General features: G+C 40.3%; 2 protein-coding genes across 3 annotated transcripts in view; one reads left to right on the plus strand and one right to left on the minus strand.

Annotated features, from left to right (window-relative positions):
- Window positions 1-4,049: 4,049 nt before the first annotated feature.
- On the minus strand, window positions 4,050-10,887 carry LOC148188619 (uromodulin-like). Its single transcript, XM_088081471.1, has 12 exons — window positions 10,842-10,887; window positions 9,830-10,068; window positions 9,371-9,527; window positions 8,381-8,462; window positions 8,241-8,303; window positions 7,952-8,157; window positions 6,885-7,013; window positions 6,222-6,409; window positions 5,478-5,626; window positions 5,062-5,304; window positions 4,484-4,643; window positions 4,050-4,103 (listed from the first exon to the last, which is right to left on the minus strand). The coding sequence occupies exons 1-12, from the start codon at window positions 10,885-10,887 to the stop codon at window positions 4,050-4,052; spliced, it is 1,716 nt and encodes a 571-aa protein (XP_087937597.1).
- Window positions 10,888-16,859: 5,972 nt separating this feature from the next.
- The window catches only part of otud5a (OTU deubiquitinase 5a), a 30,837-nt gene continuing 23,120 nt past the window's right edge, over window positions 16,860-24,576 (plus strand). For both annotated transcript variants that reach the window (XM_088081552.1, XM_088081553.1), the window contains exon 1: window positions 16,860-17,714. In XM_088081552.1, coding sequence (XP_087937678.1) covers window positions 17,127-17,714 — 588 coding nt within the window. In that variant the 5' untranslated portion in view covers window positions 16,860-17,126. The remainder of the gene's footprint in view (window positions 17,715-24,576) is intronic.

Below are 24,576 nucleotides of genomic sequence, written 5' to 3' on the forward strand. Positions count from 1 at the left end.
TACGTAAGTCTAATCATTTCTCATAATTATGAGATTAATTATTAATCTGACAAATCGATTGATCAGGAAATTCATCAGGGATTTATTGATGATTTTGAATCATTTATCCAGTTTTCTGTTTCATATCTCAGTGAAGTGAAACAGGCGACTGGCTCTTTAGTAGATTTAAAATTCATCTGAAAAATAACTCAGTGTCCTTCGCTGATGTTTAACTCTGTTTGACTCGAGCTGCAGGTCACTTCTGACTCGTCCACTGAGTCACACGAGTCGATCAGAAGCTCTTTGGCGTCTGAGCGTGTTTTTCTTGGACCTTAATCACATCGCAATCAATGCATTAACACAGACAACCTAATTTAACCCTTTGAGACCTCAACAAATTGGCATCAGTTCTATGAAAAGCAGAAGAATAAGGCTAAAAGTTCAAAGGAAATGGACAACAGATTAGAAAGAAATCAGCAAAAATTTACAAGATTACCTTAAAATGAGCAACCAAAAAAAGATAAAGCAAAAACAAACAAGAAAATGACTCATAGAAAGTGCTAAAAAAGAAAAAAAAGAAAAAAAAAATCATTTAGAAATGTGTTTTCTTTCTGTCACATAATTTCAAATATTTGATGATGATATTTAGAAAGTTCGTTTTTTGACAGTACAGATCGTAGACTGCATCTTCCTTCATGTATAAAAACATCCCGACAGTTTCGGAGGTTTCAGAGCTTTAAATGCTCGTCAAAGCGTCTGGACGTCCATCCAGGTGTTAAAGGGTTAAAGCCTCTGAACATCAGCTCTCCTGAACTCTTCTCGCCAATCCGTCAGTTTGCAGGTTTGTCGTCGAGACTTTCAGCCAAATATTCTCTCAACCATCTGTCAACCAAAACACTTCAGGAACAAACAGCCGGCGGCGGCGTTTTAAAGATGTTCTGTCGATACTTTTCCGTTATTATGAAAACATTGTCTGGTCGCAGCGTTCAGCCGCTCCTCCGTCTCTCGTCTGAAGATACAAACATCTGAAGACGTCATAAAAGAAAATATCGAGATGAAATGATAAACAGATCATCAGCAGAGCGGCGGCGGCGGCCACCGGCGACCAGGCGAATGGTGACATCACTCTCCTCATGTCACTCAAACTAAACTTGACAGTAATATGCAGGGTATTTTGTATAAAGTGTATCACTCTATATTTGAAGACAACTATTGCTTATATTATTATTATTATTATTATTATTATTATTATTACTCGACACTGAGCACCAACTGTAACTAAAGATGTGTGTGTGTGTGTGTGTGTGTGTGTGTGTGTGTGTGAGTGTGTGTGTGTGAGTAAGAGATAAAATTAATATAAATACACACTTTGTCACTCCACAGCCTGATGTGTGCTCACTGACTCATTTCTGTTTTATTATTTCGGATATTGTCCTTCTGTGAAATGAAGAAAACTGTCGGTCTGCGTCGCCCGATCAGAACTTCCACACTGAGAATCACCGTCACAGAGTGACGCAGCTCCGGGTCTCGTTCGTCCCTCGTTTCACATCGAAATACTTCATAAAAAACACTGACTCGCCTCTTTCTGCTCACGGAGTCACCGAGTGAAAACAGAACTGCAGCTTGAATGACAAAATGAAGCGTTTTTTTGTTTTCATTCTTTCACGGCAGTTTAAAGTCAGACAGTTTAAAGTCAGACAGTTTAAAGTCAGACAGTTTAAAGTCAGACAGTTTAAAGTCAGACAGTTTACGCCATTAATGTTCCCCAAAGTTAACCTCTTCTCAGCTAACGCGGCTGCAGCTGCCGGGCGGAGCGGCAGAGCGACAGACCGCAGCACCACAAGGTCGTGACGCGCACATCCGCTCAGCCACGGACTAGTTTCATATAATATCTAAGAATGTCATTTCATATTTATATCTCCTTAACCTTAAATCAAAGAGCTCATCAGTGTCTCTGTCAGTGTTTGGTTTGTCCGTTCTGGGCTCCTGTAGAAACATGGCGATGTGTGCAGACAAGGAGCCGCTTCCTGTGCGGATATAAACGTCAGCCTGTTCGGAAATGTCTCCGATATCTAAAAGTGACGGTAAAGAGTGTGTCTGCAGGGGGCGACGCTCAGCTCCCACGGTGTGAAGAAGAAGAAGAAGGAGAAGAAGAAGAAGAAGAAGTGCGTTGAGTCTTCAAAGTTCACCTGAAGAGAAGAAATATGGACTTCAGATCAGGTGACACACACACACACACACACACACACACACACCTGTCTGTTTGTGCTGCCGCTTTTGAATTTTGAGTGGAATGAAGCGCTCAGGTCTCAGTTATCATTAAACATAAAAAAAATAAATAAAGTGAGCGGTGAAGTATGTAAACAGTTAAAATCCCAAATTTAAAAAAAGAAAATGTATCCAAGTAAAATATAAAAATGAAATGCAACATGAGAGCGAACTGAAGCTGATCTGCAGACTGTTGATAGAATAAAAAACACTGAACTTGTGTTTGTCTTTTACCCACATCCCAATTTTTTATTTTTTTATTTACTGTTGATGCAAAAACAAATGAGACTTGAGGATGAGATCAGCAGCTGCAGGACGTCTGCAACATGAGAAAAGACCCCAAACTGTGAAACTGAGAGGAGCTGCTGCTGATGAACTGAAACATTTGAAAAAGTTTCATTTAAATCCGTAAAAACACTCACAGATGATGTTCTTTAACCCTTTCAGGCCCACTGTAATATCACTCACACTCCTCAGTGTGTGAGTGTAGCTGCTGACAGTCTGGGATATGTCAGTGATCAGCAGCTACATTGACTGTGACAGGTCACCTAGTGGAAATAGCATGTATTTCCTCCATATGCCAAATATGGTCAAAATGACCTCATCAGGTGGAAAATAGTCAAAATGACAAATTCAGAGTCAAAAGCCCAGAATGACACCCAGAAATAATACAAGTCCTGTTTTTCTGCTCTGATGGCTGTGGGATCAAAAATGTCAGTTTGAATGGGTTTCAATGGAGCATTTTTGGACCTGAACAGTCTGAATGTAACTATTTAGTTTCCACAGTGTATTTTAGACTTATTGTAGGAGCTGAGCTGCAAATTCACTGATTACACTCAATAACAAACAGTCCCTAAAGGGTTAAAGTGAGAGCGAGTTTAATCAGCAGCTCTGACAGAAAGCAACAGTCAGCAGTTTGTAGTTAAAGAGGAAACAAAAATCAAACCTCCACCATGTTTAGTTCATGGATAGTATTGATTATAGATTGATTATAGATTGATTATGGATCGGGTCTCTTCAGCGTCTGTAACGCCGACTGGGACGAATCGTTCTGAAGGTCGACAGCCGGACGCTGAAAAAGAAAGAGAACATGTTACCCATCAGTCCCTGCTGTGAGACGTCTGCCAATACGTCACATGTTGCCGCTCCGTCAGTGACCTTCTGCGTCTCCGCGTGACGTTTCAGGTAGCATTCAAAGTCAACTGTTTACACTCTGGGTCGCGTTACTGTGATGTCGACAAAAGCACACGGACGCGGCACGTGGTTATGTGAGGTCACAGTAACTTTCCAAAACTGTTTCAAAGAGGAGGAATTGCGAAAATGTTTCAAAGAAAAAGAAACAACACGCCTAAAGTTTTGAAAGACAAAAAAAAGACAAAAAAAATGTTTTCTTGAAAATTGCTAACAAAATAAAAGAAAACACCCCAAACAACCAAACATTGTGGAAGACAAAAGAGCACCAAAGATTCTGAAAGAAAATAAAAATGTTTTCTACAATAGTTATGGTAATAATAATTGCTGTTTTTTTTGGAATAAAAGTCACCGAGAAAAAAAAAATTTCACAGAACAAAAAGCCACATTTTTTTTCCTAAACAGTGAAGTCAGAGAGGTTCAGCAGCTCCTCCTCCTCCGAGCAGAAGACGAGATCCGCCGTCAGATAACGCCGACGCCACGATTCTTACTGACATGCGATGTTTATATGAACTCTGCTGAGGGTCAAAGGTCACCTGGACCTGTGCTCTTCAGCAGCAGATGAGTCTCACCTGAACCCTGGACGCAGAGACGCCGGCTGCTGTCTTCTTTTAAATTGGAGGTGGGACAGCTCTCCGTCTGCGGCGGCGGCGAGCCGGGCATTTCTGATCCACCAAAATAAAAGAGAGTTTTCAAGTTTTCTTCAGTATCAGAATAACGTAGTGATATCTGTGTGCGCGTCCTCCGCAGACTGAGACACCCAGACACACCTGACCACAATAAATATCAGATGATTCATGTTTTAACATTAACCCTTAGAAGCTGGAGAAAACTGGATTGATTTCTTTCAGCAGCAAATTGCCCAAAAATTAGCAAGAAATTAATTTTTTAAAAAAAGTTACAAGAAAAATACCGGAAAATAAGTTAAAAAAAGTTTAAAAACAACAACAACAACAATTTTTTAAAACCGCAGCAGTTTTATATTTATAAAAATATTTAAAAAAAAGATGTGAGAAAGCATGAGAAAGAAGAGTCAAAGTTGTACCGGCATGCACTTTCTGTCGCTCCTCAGACACAGCTTCAGGCTGCAGCTCAGGAAGATGCCGTCGTTGTTTCCTTTGAACTGAAACATCTGGAAGGCCACGACGCTCCCGCCCTTCTCGTTCTGAACCACCTTCACCGAGCGGTCGTCCGGGTTCCCGCAGCTGCTCCCAGGCACAAAATGTTTGAATCTCAATCAGATTTTCAGAATTCATAAAGAAGCCTGTGATCCAGAGCCGGCCTCAGAGGCTCCGATGTCCCTCTCTCCGGCAAAAACAAAATATGACCAAACATTTTTAAAGATTAAAAAAAGCACCAAAAATTTTAATTAACAAACATCACATAAATTTTGGGGGGAAAAATCAACCAGATTTTTTAAAGAAAACATGCCTTTCACACCCGTGGACAGGTGTTCCTCTAAAAATCATCAAAACACTTCCTCCAAAATCTTTTCATCCGAAATCACCATGAGAACAAAGGCCTGTGGCAGACATGTCCTCTTTAGTTATCAGAGCTGAAAATGTCTGGAGGTTCTTCACGTGCACGCTCAGCTGATGTAAGTGTGAATGCAGATTTCCTCACCCGTTCTCGATGAGATTGTATCTGACACCGCTGCCGTCCTCGCTGGCCGTGGCCCAGCAGGCTTTGGTCACCAGGGTGATGATGTCGGGGTCCAGCCCGTCCGTGTCCAGGCTCATGTAGATGACCATGTCCGTCCGGAGCCCCGCAGAGACGTCGATGGGCTGAGAGCAGGCCAGGTCGGAGAACATTCCCATTTTCACCTTATAATTCCAAGATCCAGATTCAATCTGCATTAAGCCGGCGCTGCAGAACACACACACACACACACACACACACACACACACACACACACACACACACACACATTTTTACATATTTTTAGAAAACTCACCTGTTCTCTTTCTATTAAAGCTTAGAGTTACATGTAATTAAAATAAAAAGCTCTGACTTTAGATCAAACATGTTGAACTCCTCACCCGCCTTTTATTTTGAAGGGCTTGGGCACGACGTCCGGTTGGCCATAGAAGCAGGAGAAGTCGAGGTCGACCACGCCTTGGCGAGAGATGATACCCGCGGAGCCGCTGACCTGGATGGTGTTTTCGTAGATGATTTTGTTGTCTGAGGCCTGCAGAGTCAGAGGGGTTCAGTCAGCGTTAGTGCAGGAAGTCAGAGGTGCACCAAATCTAAACCTCGAGGCAGAGATGCTCAACCTGCTTTAACTGGGGGCCAACTTTACAAAATGACAGGAGGCCAGGGGCCAGGGGCCAGGGGCCAGGGGCCAGTCGCAGCAGCTCCACACGTGTCTAGGGTGTTAGGCCATTTCTTGGATTTTAGGGTATTTCTAGGATTTTATGACATTTCTACGGTTTTACAGCAATTCTCTGACATTAGGACTTCCTAAGATTGTAGGAAGTTTCCAGGATTTCATGATGTTTCTGTGATTTTTTGATGCCTCCTAAAAACAGGGCACAATGTCAGACAGTTTGTTCTATAAAACATTCTTTGTGTCACACTCAGCTGCTCATGGACGAAGCTGTCGTAAGAATTATAAAGGAGAGCGACAGAGAGACATTTAAACCCCGCAGGCCTGATTGTCAAACTTTCTTTTTCTGAAAGTTGCAAAGATGTCGGCGTCTGTCACCAAATCTGCCATCAGAGAGGCAACTGCAGACTCTGACGTGCACTTTGTTTGAGGCCTTTAGTGAAGGAGAGACACCCACCGAGATCGCTGTCCCACAGTCTTTGCTGCGGTCGAAGCTGAACTTCACCATCTGGCCGTTTTTATCCAGCACACCTTTGCAGGTGTTGTCGTTGAGGTGTAAAACCGAGTAGTCGATGCCTTTTTCTCTCAGGAGACAAGCAGGCAGAGAGACTGAGGCAGAGTTCCCCTCGCACACCGTCGGGTCACCTGGACACCAGAAGGAAAGTCGGCTGCTAGAGTTTTCTTCAGATTCTGCATTCAGACATCTTTGAAAAACATTTTAACCTCCAAAACCTGAGAATTTATTTGATTTCTTTCAAAAACACGGGAATAAACACAATAAGCAGCTTGGCAAGAAATTGAAAAAAACTTGAAAAGATGACGGAAAATGGTCCGGAAATTAGCTGTGGGGAATCATTAGATAACAAGTGGAACATGTCCAGAAAACTGGTTATATATTTGGAAGAAATAAAGCCAATATGCTCAGATTTCAAGAGGTTAAGGTGTTCCCCAGGGAAGTATTCTGGGTCCTCTTTTTATTTTTTCTTTACACATGCTCCCTCTGGGAAACTATCAACAGAGTCAACATTATGTCCTATTTAAATAAGTGTCAGATATTGTGTAAAGTTTTGAAAACCTGTGAAGACTGTGATGGTGCTCAGAGAGAGATATGAAGTCTTACTGAGAGTGTCCGTTGATCTGTATTTGAAGGCGAAGTGACCTCGACAAAGGCAGGCGGGATGACGGATGATGTCTTCGCCACAGAACTCATGATCAGCGCAGGTGTCTTCACAGGACACCTGAGGGGCAGCTGCAGACACAGACACTTAAATCAGTGATCATCAGTGGTGGTTTCAGCACATTTGATGCCCGGGGAGAGTAATAAATGTGACTTTAGAAACATATTGTTAGCGTGCAAACCTCCACACTAAGTTAAGGAAAACAAATGAAAAATACAGAGTGAACAACGATTTATGTTCCAGCGTGTTTCTTGATTTTTTCAGAACTGCAGCGCTTTGCTCACACATATTTTATATCAGGTTTCCAGCAGATTTTCTGGTCTAGTATCACATCCAGACATTTACTTTTTATGTATCCTGTCTATGAGAACATTGTAAATAACTACATGTACTTTAGTACTTTAATTTAGGACCCAGCACTGACCTCTGTGGGACCCCCTTTGCTGCATGTTACCCCCCTCTCTTTGACGCTATACCTGAACTGTCAAAGGCAAAGGGCCCCCCAAAATTAGCAAGAAAGTAGTAAATAGTAAAAGAAAATTACCTGAAATGTTTTTGTTTTTTTTAAAGAGTAAAAAGCAAAAAAATCTACTGGAAAAGGTGCTTAACGTTATAATAATTTCATGACATAATTTTAAATATTATTATAAATATATTTGTCCTTAGCTTTCTTCTTTTTTTCTCTAGATATTTTCCCTTTTAAAAGAAATACGTTTGAAAAATGTACAAATTTCTTGCAATTTGTGAAACGAATTGTAATGCACGAAGTCTCGTGCATTACAGACTTGTAAAAAGGCGCCTGAAAGCAGCACGAAACAAGTGATGTCACCCCAGGTCTTAAAGAGTTAATATGTCTTGATTTATGGTGTGAAATGCTTCCTTTAAATCTATAAATAGCCGTACTGCTTGTTTTTTGTTATGTGTACTGCTGGTTATTTCTCGAGTGCTGCCTGTGGCGTGCGGCGCCGCTGTTGTTTGTGAAGTGGGAGTCGGTGCTGGACGCTCTTACAGCAGCCGGCCTGTGACCTCCAGTCGTCCAGCGTCTCCGCGCTCTGCAGCCTGCAGGCTCCGACGTACGCCTTCAGGAACTGACACTGGAGGCCATCCACCTGCGGCGAGTAGCTGCACAGCGTGTCGCTGCAGGCAGCGATGTAGGCGTCTGGGTTGACGTGACTCTGACAGGAGGAGAACGGCGCCTCCTTCAGACGGTTACAGCTGCGGCGGGAGATAGACAGTGTTTAGGACATGTGTGATGTTTGGTGGGTCAGAGGACAGCTGGTGTTCAGGTCTCTGCTCACTGTTCTCTCATTTTGGGGCAGTGGTCCAGGTTTTGGGCGGCTTCGGTGGATGACTGTCCGCAGCTGGGGGGACAAACAGAAGACGTCAGTGATGTGATGAAGCAGCAGGAGGTCCGGCTGCTGCTGACGAGGTCTCTCACCTGCTGGAGCTCCAGCCGGCGTCCTTCAGTCCGCTCTGAGAGCTGCTGGAGTCCACACACAGACCCTGCTGGCTGTCGGTTCCTGCAGCCACAAAACAATCCCTGAGTCAGGCACACGAGTCCGACTGACCACCGACCCTGGTGTCAATCCGAACATCTCATTTTACAGAACATAATGCCGCGTTTTCGTCTCTCTGAACGATTCTAAAGACCAGTTCAGACCAAAGATTCAGGACGAGCAGAGCTAAAACCTGCCAGTTTACACCAACGCAGATAGACCAGATGTTTGACGCAGGCGCAGACTTTTACACTCGCCTCTTTGTCAGCTCCACGAAATTAGTGCTAAATTTCGGGGGGGGTTTTGTGTCGGTGGTGCTTTTGTGGCTGGCTTTGGACAGTGATGGCGTGTGGCAGCAGGTCACTTATCAGCACACGAAACTCAGTTTACTAGTCTGTAAACCAACTGCCTTTTCTTGGGGGCCACTTTTACAAAATGACTGGAGGCCATGTTTCAAGGATAGCAGGATGTTTCTAGGATCACCTAAAGAAAAACAATGCCAAGAAGTTACAAAGAAAGAAAATGGCCCAAAAAAATTAAAGGAAAAAAAAAGGCCCAAATTTTTATTGTAGAAACAATCACCAAAACGCTTCAAATGAAGGAAATTGCCAAAAGTTTTTAAAGAAAACATGCCTTCCAAACCCCCAGTGTCCTCAAATCCTAAAAACACTCCTGTGAGTTGGGATGAGGACATTTTGCTGGCGACTTGTTGAGCTGAGCTGCAGCTGACATCACCAGCCATTTTGAGTCGCGCTGTTATCGGCCAATTCACACCGCTGCAACTTTTCCCTGCAACTTTTGAAAACAACTCTGGTTGTGAATCTTTGGTCTGAATCGAGCGGCACACCGCCAGGTTTTTACTCCTCTGCATCTCGTCATCCAGCACAAACATGTCGGGTACTTTTTTATCCGGAGGATGTGTTTTTCTGCACCTGTCTTGTGGACGTGCGCAGTGGTGCCATCGAAGTAGACGGTGACGGTGTAGCTGTCGAGCGACACTTTGGCAGTGACGGTGTTAACGTCCTTGGAGAGCTCCACGCCGTGCTCCGTCTGAGGCGAGCTGCTGAGGGTCAGCGGTGTGCCGCCCACCTGCAGAGACAAACAAACACATCTGAGGACGAACCATCGAACAGTTAAATCTGAGCGTCGATTTATCGACCGTCTCCCTGACAGCTAACCTCAGACTGAAAACACTCCTGTATGGTTACTTTGCATCTCTTTTGATGCTGCCTCGTCTCGTTGAATCGTTGAACTATTAATTTGAATTCTGTCTTAAATAACACCCCACAGCAGGCTGTAACTGAGGGGTCTCTGAAATATAAAGGTGAGTATCATCGGCATATGTGAGGTAGTTTTCCCTCTGTTGACTGTTGCAACTGCAGGTTTCTCACCAGCACTATCCCGCCTTGTTTCAGGTGAATGTTGTCGCTCTGCCCGTCCACCTGCACGATCACATGGTCCAAGAATGTAACATCTGTACGGCGGCGTTCCTGGAAGGCGCCGATCACCTTGAGGCCCGTACCTGACACCAGAGTGTACGCACAGTGATCGGCGACAGAACCAGCCGTGCCGCCGAAATCAACGACAGCGGGGCCGGTCACCGTGCAGGTGGAGGAGGTCGCAGTCGCTCCTGCAGACACGGTGAGAGTTCAGAAACATCGTCAGTCAGCAGGAGGAACAGCAAATACAAATGTTAGGCAATAATGACAAATGAAGTTGTAATTTTACGCAAAAAAAGAAGAGGGATTATTAAGAGAGGAGTATTGTGAGATTAGGAGACATTGCAATAATTCAAAAATGTAATATTGAGAAAATATTTAAAGATTTAAGTCACAAAATATATTTCTATTTTAATGACAATAAAACTACATGATCAACTATAAATATTTTGATATAGAAATCATATGTTAAGATTTCAGTCATAGTATGTAAAATAACTTTAGATTAAAGTGATCAATTTTAGGGAAAACCATAATATTTTCAGCAAAAGTTGTAAAAAAAAAAAAAAAGTATATTTCAACATTTAGGTCAACAAGTTTCATGTTTAAATTTTTAATATTTATCCAGGAAAACTTTTTTTTATTCTTAAAGTCATAATATTAGAAGATAAAAGAGATAATATAAAGAGATAAAAGAGAAAAATTATTGGACATAAAATAATAATGTTTTTCAGTTTAAAAACCGTGAGGTTATTGTTAGAATTTCTTAATTAAAGACATGTAATATTTTAAATGTATAGTCAAAATATAAGATTGTTTTATAACAATTTAGCAAAAATAATCGTTTTATTTTAAGAGGCCTTATATCAAAATAAATATGTAATATTTCAATGATAAAAGGTGTAATATTTTTGAGCTGTGAGAAGTGACGACACGGCGCACGCAGGGTAAGGTGTGTGTTTACCTGGGAGCTGACTGAGGGCGGCCAGGTAGAGCAGGAGGCGGAGCATGTTGCAGACGGCCAGTCAGCTGACGGAGAGCAGACAGAGACACGGCAAGGACATGTTTGAGACATGCTAACATCATAGTAAAGGCATGCTAACCTCATCCTAACATCAAGCCAAAATCCTGATATCGTCATGCCGATGGTAGGCTAACGTCATGCTAACGTGATGCTAAAGTCATGTTAACATAATGCTAAAGTCATGCTAACATAATGGTAAAGTCATACTAATGTCATGCTAAAGTCATGCCATGGTCATGCTAACGTAATGATAAAATAATGTTAAAGTCCTGCTAAGGTCTTGCTAAAGTCATTCTTACATGATGATAAAGTCATGCTAAGGTCATGCTAACGTAATGATGAAGTCATGCTAAGGTCATTCTAAAGTCATGCTAACATAATGATAAAGTCATGCTAATGTCATGCTAAGGTAATGCTAAAGTCATGCTAACGTACAGATAAAGAGCTCCTGGCCCTCTAAGCAGAGGACGAGATCAGCTGCAGTATAACAGAGACAGTAAATGATTGTTATTGACATATGTTTTCATTGTTATTGTTCACAAAGAGCTGCTGACACGTATGTTACATGTCACACTAGAAGTCCACACTGTTGTGTTAAACCTCTTTAGTTTCCGTGATGCCGGCATGCTGTCTAAATCACACTCTGGAGCCACATGAAGCCATTTGGTCGTTCGGTTCTATAAGGACTTCAGAAAGACTCTGCTGTTTTTATTGGTCACCAAACAGCTTCAGGTGCGTCTCCACCTGGACTGCAGGAGAACATGATTCACATGAAGCCCAGAAATCACAGACTCGGACTGTGATCCGACCTGCAGAGAGGCGTGACTCACTGATGGACGAGTGTGAGCAAGTCAACGTCTTGTCAACAGATCAGACTAAACTCACGTCTCTGTCTGGTGGCTCCGTGGATAAAGCAGGCGCCCCATATATGAAGGCAGTGTCCTTGCTGCAGCGGCCGTGGGTTTGATTCCAGCCCAAAATTTCCAAAAACTGATCTTAAAAAAAAACGGAAACCCGTTAACGTTGGAGTCTGACAGGTCTGACGAGTCTCTGCGGGGTTAAAAACACCTTTAAGTGTTTTCTGTTGTTCTGACAGCAGCTGACAGCTCTGAGATCAGCTAGAGCCCGAAAAACAAGACCAGAACGAGTCTGACGAGCATCTTAAACAAAACACCACGTCCAACTTTAACAGCCTGGGACCTGCAGCTCCACGTGCACCTGGAGAACCTGGAGAAGGTTCTGGATTCTGCTTTGTTTATGTTACAGACCAAATCATGTCCCTGCTCCACTTTCTGAGTCGATTCCTCTTTTAATTAATCTTATCTTAAGCTTTGTTATGCTGAAAATAATATGGAAATAATATTAAAAATAAAGAGTGTTTCTGTCTCCGGTTACAGTATTAATATTAATATTAATATCAATGTTAATAATATTGACAATAATAATAACAATGATAATAATAATAATAATAATTGCTATTATGATTGTTATTATTATTATTATTTACAAATGATGACATTGTTGTTAGCATCCTTACAATATCAGTAACAATAATAATAATAATAATAATAATAATAATAATAGATTTTATTTGTGATGCACTTTACATTTGAAACAAATTTACAAGTACAACAAGATAAAAGCATTAGCATAAAAACAGATAAAAAACAACCAAAATAAAAGCATTTTATAAAAGATATATATGATGTAACAACATTTATTTTATCATATTTTCTAGACTCTCTTATGTTTTTTGTGCAGTTTGTAAAGTAACTGAAGCTGTTTGATAAATGCAGTGATGTAAAAGGAAGGTTTCTGCACCTGAAATGTAGAGAAGTAAAAGTACAAAGTGACATGAACAGAAAATGCTCGAGTGAAGTACAAGTACCTTAAATTTGTGACTTTATATTGAGTTCAAGCTGAGCTGGACCTGCTCACACAGTCAGATCCTGCTGTTTGATTCATGCGAGTCACAGTTACCTGATGACGGACAGTAAACCCTCACTTTAATGCTTAAACATTTTACTGACAGTGGTGCCATGTTACGAAGTAGTTTTTGGGAGTGTCTGTGTTTTACTGGAGTTCTTATATTTCTGTCAACTTTCACTTTTACTCCACTACGTTTTCAAAATAAAAGGTATACTTTTACTCCAGTTTTAAGGGACGTTCACACCAAGCACTATAACCATAACCATAACGATAACGATAACGATAACGATAACAATAATGTTAACAATAACCATAACTATAACCATAACCATAACGATAACAATAACGATAACAATAATGTTAACAATAACCATAACTATAACCATAACCATAACTATAACGATAACGATAACGATAATGTTAACAATAACCATAACTATAACCATAACCATAACCATAACCATAACAATAACGATAACAATAACAATAACGATAACAATAACGATAACAATAACAATAACAATAACAATAACAATAACAATAACGATAACAATAACAATAATGTTAACAATAACCATAACAATAACCATAACTATAACCATAACAATAATGTTAATGTCGTGCAAGAAACTATTAACTAATACATTTCTCTTATTTTTGCTCGTATCCAGGATTTGTTATATTTTTATAGTAACCACTAATTTTTGGGAACACTCACTTTCACAGCTCACAAATTGTTTTCCAACACAAGGAAAAATAAGTTTTATATTTGAGGAACATTTTAAAAATGCATTTATATCGTTTAATCAAATTTAGATAGTGTTTTAGAGTAATTATAATGAGTGTAGTGGATTATTCAATTTCAGGGCTAAAGAGATGCTGCTGTATAATACAAACATGTTCAGTGTAGATGTTTCTCAATAAGAAAGCTGTGCAGTTTGGTGCAAAAACATTTTGCAGGGAAAGTGCAAAAGTTCACGGTGGAGCAAATATGCAGCATTCAAAAGTGTGATCTTACCTTGTGGACGATCTCTGTGTCTCTGTGTCTCTGTGTGTCTCTGTGTTTCTCTGTGTCTCTGTGTGTCTCTGTGTCTCTGTGTGTCTCTGTGTCTCTGTGTTGGACTCTGATGTATGTCTGCTGTATGACGTCTCCACCCGACACACGAAGGAACACATGATGTTCTCACAGATTCCTGTCATGTTTTTTTTTGTCTCCTCAAACTGGTTCAGTGTGTGTGATTCAGTGACACTTTAACCTGCACTTAAAAAAAATTTAGTGATGACTTGGCGGCTCAAGTAAAACGCTTCATCTTGACTGAAGCAGAATAGGAGCAATAGGAGGAACAATTCAAATACTGGAGGCTGTCAGAGGTTAAAGTGGTGGTGAGCTCAGCATTGTGGGTAAAAGTTAAGAAGTCAGTGAATGTACCAAAACTTTATACTGTTACTGCACTTTCATCCTCTGTATGAATTTTCTTTCTGTCTATCTTTCTTTTTGTATAACTGAATAACTCATTAAATCTGAACTTATAAAAACAGGGGGCGATGGAGACTCAACAGTTAAACTTTGGGGGAGCTGACATGTCGTTCGATGTCTAACGACAAACTGTCATCAAAATGTGGAAAAAATATGTGTATTTTTTAGCGCTTCCTTGAGGTCACGATACTTTATTAATCCTTCAGAGGAGATCACATTTGTTACGCCGGTACATTCACAGACGACGCATACAACCACACATAACAAAAAAACGCATCTGTAATAATCCACAGGAAAAAATAAAAACTCTTCAAGATAAATACTAAATCATTTTCTTGTTTGTTTATTTGACTTCTTCTTATATTCGTGTAATTTTATTGTAACTTTTTACTAATTTCTTGCTGATTTTTGGGCCATTTTTTCTTAAGTGACTTGTCGCCGTAAATGTATTAATTAAGTTTTTGTCATTTAAAACAGCAGCATACTATCAGGCACTCAAAAACACTTCACAAAGTTTTTAAAAAAAGATCAGAAAACTAAAATACAGAATAAAATACGTACAAAATTAAAGATCATGTGACATTAATGACACAGTGAAATCAGTTTTAAACAGGGGTGTAGTTTTTGGGGGTCGACTCTGTCTTGGAGCCTCGGGTGGACGTTAGAGGAGCTGCAGAGTTCGGCTTCATGTCTCAGAGGCTGAAGCTGTTGATGCTCTTTCGCCTCTGATTGTGTTTCTGTGATTTTCCAGCAGCAGCTCAGGATCGGCTCAGCTTCAGTTCTCACGTCAGCCAATCACAGGTTGCCACCACAGACTCAGTGAACCATCTGAAAGGTCATGAGAGCGTACTTTCTTGATCTGCTTCTTGCTCTGCGTGATGAGCTCCTGCAGGAACAAACTATTGTTACTGCTGATGTCACGTGACACATTTCTATTCGTTTGTGTCTCCGTGAGAGGGTTTGAAGATGGAAAACCTGTTTGTGTAATCGACTGAGATTTGAGTGCTTTAAATTTGATAAAGAGTGGGTTTGTGTAAAGTAGGGCTGGACGATATGGAAAAAAAGTCCTCTAATGTGTTTAAATATGTATTTTCTGTCAGACATTGAACAGACAAGATCCGAACCTCATACCTAAAATCAACATCACCATTAACTGAACATTTTACTTTGATTATGATTAAAGACTGATTATTTTGCTTTTTGCTCTTTTTCTGTGGTTTGTTTTTTGCCCTCATAGTTCACTGACACAGTTTCATGTGACCATGGTGTGTTGGAGTGTAATAAACATGTGATTTATTATTATTGATTAAACTTTCCAGCATTATATAAAAATGAAAAGCTCCATCTTAAACAAACTTCAGGTAAATTTAAGCACATTGTGCTGATAATAGGCCAACCTCTCCTGACTGCAGGACTCTGACTTCAGCTTCTGTCAAACCTCTGTGTTATTAATCATTTTACTCAGGAATTAAAAACTTAATAAGGTTTCCACAGTGTATTTTAGACTTATTGTAGGAGCTGAGCTGGAAATTCACTGATTACACTCAAATACACAATCTGGACTACATTTACGACACATGCATCAACACACACACAGTTATCACAACATCAAACCTTTTTTCCCAAAAGATATTTTTCATGTGAGAGAAAGTTATTTTAAAGGTTGTTTCATAAATGAGTAGTTTGTAATGTATAACTTAAAAGAGTGAGACTACTTTTTATGGTGTCAGTTTCTTTGTTTATCTGGCACAAAATAAAAATAAATAAAAGAACAAATAACAAAAAACAAAATAAATAACAATATAAGAACATCAGCATTGGCTAAATTATTTTAAACATCAGTGTGAGTATCGGCCCAGAATTTCAAAATCGTTGCATCCCAAGTTCAATTAGAAAGTGAATTTTCTACTTTTATTGTTACCTATCAGTAATGAATGATATATTTAATAATTTCTAAATTTCTAAAATGGCTCATTTCATTATATTAATTTACATTATAAATCTGACTTTTTAGCCAATAATGATGACTTTTTAAAATTTCTCTTTTATACCATGATTTTGATTTATTGTATAACCTGGATTTAAGGTACAAGATAGATTTATCTCCTAATTTCTTTTTTTTTTTTTGTCTTATAACTGTGTCGTTTTATTTAATATTTTATCTTAATATAGATAAATAATAATAAGAAAAAAAATATTTTATATATAATTTTAGTTTCCTCAAAATTGTGTCCCTTTTCCTCATAATATGAGCTTTTGTCTGAATTTAAATTATTATTATTATTATTATTATTATTATTATTATTATTATTATTATTATTATTTTTACCTCAAATTTTCACCTTTTGTCTGATTTTGTTTTTATTTTTAAACTAATTTATTTCTAATTTTATAATTTCGATTTTTTTTTCCAAATCTCATAATACTGATTAAACATGTAGTCCAGGTTTCGTTTTTATTCTTATTTCACTGTTTGTGCCTTTGTTGATTTTTGGTGAACTATTGTAAATAAAGACCCGCAAAACGACCTGACGTACAGACGTCGTCTGAACCGGGAAGTGACGTCGGTGTCCGTCAGTTGTGTTGATGTTTTGTGGATGGACGCTCGGAGCGAGCAGAGAGCCGCGTTTTGTTTTTGTTTAACTAAACCGTCGAAAAGAAGAAGACACGCTGCTCCTGTCGTCCGTCTTGGGTCGTTAAGAATCTTAGGTCGGTGATCGGAGCCGAGCGGCCGGGTCGGAGGGCGAACACACCGAAACATTTGATCCAGAAAGGGAGGACCGTCCCCCGCTGACCCCCTCCCTGCCTCCCGCACAGACATGACGATCCTCCCGAAGAAGAAGCCCAGCTCCGGGGTCGGAGTCCCGGACCACGCCGATGACAGCGACCGCCGGAGCGGCTCCGACCCGCACCAACACCCGCACCCTCACTCGGGGCGGACCGGAGCCCGGCCGAGGGCTTCCCCTCCGCCGTGGTCCTACCAGCCCGCACCGCCCTCCGCGAGGGACGACCGGCGGAGCATCGAGGCGAGCTCCCGGCCGCAGCAGGCCTCTCCGCCGCCCGTTGGCTCCGTGTCCCCGGTGGGGCCGGGTGACGGGCGGGACAGCAGCGGCGGGATGGTGTCCGGGCCCCGCGGGGAGCTCGTGGTGTCGGCTGGGGTCGTCGGCTGCGGCGGCGGCATCGGCAGCTGTTGCTCCGGGCCCGGGCTGAGCAAGAGGCGGCGGCAGGCAGGCTCCTGCTCCGGGGCGGTGGTGGCGGCTCTGGCCGGCGGAGGCCAGCCCGGGGTTACCGGACCGGGAGGAGTAGGCTCCAGCCAGGACACGGAGGAGGGAGCCGGGAACAACAGCGAGGACGAGTACGAGAATGCGGCCCGGCTGCAGTCCATGGACCCGGCCACCGTGGAACAGGTAGGAGCTAACGTTAGCCTGGAGCTAACGGAGCTAACAGTAGGCTGTGGCTAACGATGCTAACATTATACTGTGGCTAACGATGCCAACGTTACCCTGAGCTAACGATGCTAACATTATACTGTGGCTAACGATGCCAACGTTACACTGAATCTAACGATGCTAATATTATACTGTGGCTAACGATGCCAACGTTACCCTGAGCTAACGATGCTAACATTATACTGTGGCTAACGATGCCAACGTTACCCTGGAGCTAACGATGCTAACATTATACTGTGGCTAACGATGCCAACGTTACACCGGAGCTAACGATGCTAACATTAGCCTGGAGTTGACATTGCACAGGAGCTAACAATGCTAAAGTTAGACTTGAGCTAACATTAGCCTGGAGTTTAAGATGCTAACATTAGACTGGATTTAACAGAGCTAACACTAGACTTGAGCAAACAATGCTAATGTTGAAAGTGAGCTAGCTATGCTAACATTATTTGAGCTAATGGTGCTAACATTAGACCGGAGCTAAAGATGGTAATATTAGCTTGGAGCAGACAATACTAGCATTAGACTATGGCTGATGGTGCTAACATTATACTGGAGCTAGCAATGCTAACATTGGCCTGGAGTTAGTGCTAATACTAAAGTAGCGTCACGGCTAATAAACAGTAATCTGTACTCATGTGTTGGCCTTTAACTTGTAGCACCGTTAGCCGACTGTAAATAATGATAACGTCAGATTTCAAAACAAAAGAATGTCAAAGTGAATGTCAGGTTGATGTTTGAAATATAGAAATAAAGGACTTTTACTCTCTGTTTGTCTTAAAAAAAAAAAAAAGATGATATGTTCAGTTTCAACGGGACAGAAACCAAATACAGCGAATATTTGTTTATATACGTTTGAAATCCTGTTTTCTGATTGGCTGCCAGGTGTGTGAAAATGAATCGTGTTCACCTCAAACAGGTAAAAGGTTAATACTACCTTTCTTGAAACTGCTGGTTACCATAGCAACAGATGCTTCAGTTACCTGACAAAGTGGTGTACAAAGAAGCGAGATTAGGGAGGCATGCTGAGTCTAAAGTTGGGTTCTTCTGTATTATAATAATAATGATAATAATAAAGTTTATTTATATAGCGCTCATCAAAACCAACGTGACAAAGTGCGGTTCACTTAAAAATCACAAAACACACTGGGGAAAAAAAACTCAACACAAAAGAAAGAAAGAAAGAAAGAAAGAACAATATACAGGAAAAATTGTATATATTATATTATTGAAAACATCAGAATCGGTGGTTGAGAACAAAATCAAAAACAGGTACCATATTGTAATAAAGCAGTCTACTAAAATGAGATTATAGGAATTTCTATCGATAAAAATAAGTTTTTAAAAGTGGTCTAAAAGAAGATAGTGATGTTAGTGATTATGAAGGTGGCTTTCCTTAAACCTGGCTGGATCACCATGGTAACGGATGCTGCAGACTGGACCTGGTCCAGTATCTCTATAATTAGTGTCAGAGTTTGAGCCGAACATAACAATATAAGATTCCTTTATTTGTCATTTTTATTCTTCACATAAACAACTAAATTGTGTTTCACTCATCCACCACCTGAAAATAATTCAGTGCAAGTCCGTAACTGTAAAATAATTAGCTGATAAATAGGAGCACTAATAAATAAGCTAAAATTATGCTAAAGTAGAATAAAATAGTCTTAATTCAGAGATTAAAAAATGTATTAATAAAAATTCATAAATACATAAAGACACTTTATACAACTTGTTGAGCTGTAACGTGACAGAAATATCTGTATGTATGTAAAGCTTTTTATTTTTATTTTCTTAAATCATGTTTATCAGTGATGCAGAAAATCTGAGACAGAATATTATTGACCTTTTATTATTATTATATAATTATTATATAATTTTTATTATTATTATTATTATTACATGGTTTCTGTCCCTGAACTACTGAACGTGTGTGTGTGTGTGTGTGTATGTGTATGGGGGGGGGGGGTGTTCTCTGCTCAGTCTGTCCACAGCAGCTCTAAAAGAAGCTTTATTAAAACCACAGATCACATTATACATCATGATGTCAGCGATATCAGTGCTGTCAGTTATGTCAGTGCTGTCAGTTATGTCAGTTATGTCAGTGCTGTCAGTTATGTCAGTTATGTCAGTGCTGTCAGTTATGTCAGTGCTGTCAGTTATGTCAGTGCTGTCAGTTATGTCAGTTATGTCAGTTATGTCAGTGCTGTCAGTTATGTCAGTTATGTCAGTTATGTCAGTGCTGTCAGTTATGTCAGTTATGTCAGTGCTGTCAGTTATGTCAGTGCTGTCAGTTATGTCAGTTATGTCAGTGCTGTCAGTTATGTCAGTTATGTCAGTGCTGTCAGTTATGTCAGTTATGTCAGTGCTGTCTGTTATGTCAGTGCTGTCAGTTATGTCAGTTATGTCAGTGCTGTCTGTTATGTCAGTGCTGTCAGTTATGTCAGTTATGTCAGTGCTGTCTGTTATGTCAGTGCTGTCTGTTATGTCAGTTATGTCAGTGCTGTCAGTTATGTCAGTTATGTCAGTGCTGTCAGTTATGTCAGTTATGTCAGTGCTGTCTGTTATGTCAGTGCTGTCAGTTATGTCAGTTATGTCAGTGCTGTCTGTTATGTCAGTGCTGTCTGTTATGTCAGTTATGTCAGTGCTGTCAGTGCTGTCAGTGTGCAGAGTTAATAAGTGCTTCGCTCCATGCTGCTGTGCATAAAGGTTGCTGGTAAAAACAGGCGTGTGACAGCTGAGGTTAAACGAAAGATCAGATGTCTCTAAAAGCTCGATGTAGCCGATCGTATCAGGTCAATAATGCCTCCATCGGCCCCGATACTCATCTTTTTTTTTATCAAGGTCTTTTTTATTAACATATTAAGAAAAAAAAACGACCATATACATATTCATTTTACAAACTCTTCATTTTACAAACTCTTTAAAAGGGAATTGACCCTTTTAAAGTGTATCGAATTTTTTCCAGTTGAATGTAATATGTGACCTCTCTCACCCAGCGTGTATATACAGGTGGTGATGCATCTTTCCATTTTTGTAATATCATTCTTCTTGCTAAAAGAGTACAAAAAGCTATCATATTGGTTTGTAGCTTAGTCAAGCTGACATTTCTTAGAGTCACTCCAAACAGAGCAATAAATGGGCATGGTTCCAGTGAGGAATTACAAACCTTCAACAAGGTATTAAAGATGGATTCCCAAAAAAAGCTCAGCTTTGGACAGGTCCAAAACATGTGTATTAAGGTAGCAGGCTCCCGTTGACAACGATCACAGGTAGGGTCAAGAGCTGCTTTAACCTTGCATAGTCTTGCCTTAGACCAGTGAAGACGGTGTACAATTTTAAATTGAATTACTGAGTGTTTAAGGCATATAGAAGTGGAACAGATTCGGCCAATTATTTTCCCCCAATGTTCTTCTGAGATTTGTTCACCTAAATCTTCCTCCCATTTCTTCTTGAGTGACTCCAGAACTGCCAGCCTTTGTGTATGCAACATCCCATATATTAAACTTATAGCACGTTTCGTATCTGGTTTACAGTTAAAAATCTCATCCAAAAGGGATGGTGAGGGACATGATGGAAAGAGGTCAACATTACAGGCGATAAAGTTTCTAAGTTGGAGATATCTGTAAAAGTGAGCTCTAGGAATATTGAATTTCTGTACCAAGTGTTCAAAAGAACTAAACACATTGTCACAAAAGAGGTCATACATTGACATTATTCCATATTCTGACCACATGTTAAATGCTCCATCTATAATAGATGGCGTAAACATGCAATGTCCTTGAGGTGGTGCAACAAGTGACAGTTCTGTGAGTGCAAAGTGGCGTCTGAACTGGTACCATATTTTTAGTGAATGTATAACAAGTGGGTTCAGGGTGAAACTGGAAATAGGTCGCAACAGTGGTAGTTTAGCACAGAGCAGAGAAATCAATGAAACCAGACCAGTAGATTTAATTCTCCATGGTTACCCATGGCAATATGGTATCATCCCTTTTTGCCCAAAATAGAATTGCCTTAATATTTGCAGCCCAATAGTAGAATAGGAAGTTTGGGAGCGCCAGACCACCTGCTCCACGAGGTCTTTGTAATATATTATGTTTAATTCGGGGTTGTTTCTTGTTCCAGATAAAAGAAGATATCTGGGTTTTCAGATTGTTAAAAAAGGATTTAGTTAAGAATATTGGAAGACACTGAAAGAGATATAAAAATTTCGGGAAAATATTCATTTTAACAGTATTTATTCTTCCTCCCAGCGAGAGAGGCAACAAATCCCATCTTTCAAGATCTTGCTTTAATTTAGAGAGTAAGGGTAAATAATTTGCTTTGTATAGTTCATTATGATTTTGTGTGATCCAGATACCTAAATGTTTGAATTTTTTATGACTTATTTTGAAAGGAGTTGAACAGGTAAAGGGAGGCCCACCTGCTGTTTTCCCAATAGGCATGAGTTCACTTTTTTGAAAGTTCACCTTATATCCAGATATTTCCCCAAATCCTTTCAGGAGGTCCAGAAGTTTCGGAAGGCTATGTAAAGGATCTGATACAAATAGTAACATGTCGTCAGCATAAAGTGAAACTTTGTGTACCAAGCCCCCCCGATGAATACCTTTGATATCGATACATTGCCTTATGGCAATAGCCAACGGTTCGATTGCCAATGCAAAAAGGAGGGGTGACAAGGGGCACCCCTGTCTAGTGCCTCGTTGGAGCTCAAAAAAAAGGGATACATTGCTATTAGTACGTACTGCAGCCAAAGGAGAGGAGTAGAGTAACCTAATCCATGTTATGAAATTAGGTCCAAAACCAAATTTTTTAAACATATGAAAAAGAAAATCCCATTTCACCTGATCAAACGCCTTCTCTGCATCAAGTGAAGTTATTATCTCTAAGGTATCCGTTGCAGATTGGCTATAAATTATATTCAGCAGACGTCTGATGTTGAAGAAAGAATATCTGTTCTTAATAAAGCCTGTTTGATCGGGCGAAATGATGGATGGTAGAACCTTCTCCAGACGGCGGGCTAGAACTTTAGCAAGAATTTTTGTATCTGTGTTTAGCAGTGAGATTGGACGATATGAACTACATTCAAGATGGTCTTTATCATTTTTAAGAATCAGAGAGATTACAGCTTGTCGCATTGTCGGAGGTAGAGTCTGTGATGTATAAGACTCGTCAAAAACTGACCTTAGTATAGGACTGAGTTGAGTGGAGAATTTTTTATAGAAGTCTGAAGGATAGCCATCTGGGCCGGGGGATTTTCCAGATTGCATGCTCTGTATAGCCATCACAATTTCTGTAGTAGAAATCGGCTCCTCTAGGCTAGTCGCTACATCTGGATCCAATGCGGGGATATTAGTATTTTGAAAAAATTTCTCTATGTCTGACATGCTTTGAGATGAAGAGGAGCTGTAGAGGGTCTGATAGAATTTAAAGAAACTTGTGTTTATTTCTAAAGTGTCAGTACATCTTACTCCTCGATCATCTCGAATTTCTGGGATAGCTTGATTGGCTGTGCGTTGTCGTAGCTGGTGCGCTAAGAGCTTGCCTGTCTTTTCCCCATGCTCATAAGCATAACTTCTTGATTTTGATATAAGATACTCAGCTTGTCTTGTAGAGATAAGATTATACTCTGCTTGTAGTATTAAGCGATGCTTGTACATCTCAGGCGTGGGTGAGAGGCTGTATAACGCATCCAAATGTTGAATCTCATTTATTAATTCAGTAAGGCGCTCTGTTGTAGCTCTCTTTTGTTTTGCGCAGAACGAGATAACTTGTCCCCTCAGGTATGCCTTCAAAGATTCCCATATAGTTGAAAAAGACATCCCTGGGGTCTGATTAATGCTAAGAAATAATTTGATTTCAGAATTTATAAAGTTGACAAACTCCTCATCCGAAAGTAGTAAAGGATTAAATCTCCACTGCCGATTATTCGAGCCCACATTCGGAATGCGTATTGAGACAACCACAGGTGAGTGATCAGATATCACCATAGCCTTGTAGTCGCACTCCAACACTAAGGGAAGAAGCTTTTTATCTAAAAGAAAGTAATCGATACGTGAGAAGGTCTTATGCACTGAGGAAAAGAAAGAGTATTTGCGTGATGTAGGATTATGAAAATGCCAAACATCCGCAATTCCATATGTGTTCAGGAAGCATTGTATTATACGTGCTGATTTAGAGACAGGGATGCCCCTCTGGGAGCTACGATCTAAAGTTGGTGATAGAACACAGTTCAGATCCCCTCCAAAAACAAGGTGATGTTTTGCCATATTTGGAAGCCGTGAGAAGATGTTACTGAAAAACTCCTGATCATCCCAATTGGGAGCATAAATATTTGCAAGAATTAATGGAAACCCATACACCCGTCCCACTACTATTATATATCGTCCTGCTGGATCTGAATCTACACTAGTCGATACGAATGGTAAGGTCTTATTAATTAGGATAGCAGCGCCTCTTGCTTTAGAATGGAAGTTAGAGTGATATATCTGGCCTACCCAGCAGCTCTTCAGTCTGAAGTGATCAGAACTACACAGGTGGGTTTCTTGTAGAAATGCTATATCGGTCTTGAGTTGTTGTAAATGGGTAAAAACTTTTCTCCGCTTTACTGGATGATTAAGAGATTTGACATTCCAACTCACAAAGTTAACTAAACAGTCCTTAGATTGTTTAGGATGATCAGTGGTCATTGAAAGTTAGCTGAGTACAGAGTGTGATATACATAGAGATATACAGAAAGTATACGTACATAGAAAAGTGAAAAACAAAACAAAAACAAACAAACAGACAAAAACAGTCTGGCCTAACTCCAACCCTATAA

This window comes from Plectropomus leopardus, chromosome 9 (assembly GCF_026936395.1).
Source record: "Plectropomus leopardus strain MGB_pleo_1.0 chromosome 9, ASM2693639v1, whole genome shotgun sequence".
NCBI classification, from domain to species: domain Eukaryota; kingdom Metazoa; phylum Chordata; class Actinopteri; order Perciformes; family Serranidae; genus Plectropomus; species Plectropomus leopardus.

Bases quoted from the DNA above. Each gene is read 5' to 3' on its own strand.
- LOC148188619 (XM_088081471.1), bottom strand. From the start codon at position 10,887: ATGCTCCGCCTCCTGCTCTACCTGGCCGCCCTCAGTCAGCTCCCAG. The intron at 8,304-8,380 runs GTGAGAGACCTC...TTGTCCCCCCAG, and splicing joins GCCGGCTGGAGCTCCAGCAG to CTGCGGACAGTCATCCACCG. The intron at 8,158-8,240 runs GTGAGCAGAGAC...CTCCCGCCGCAG, and splicing joins TGCCCCAAAATGAGAGAACA to CTGTAACCGTCTGAAGGAGG.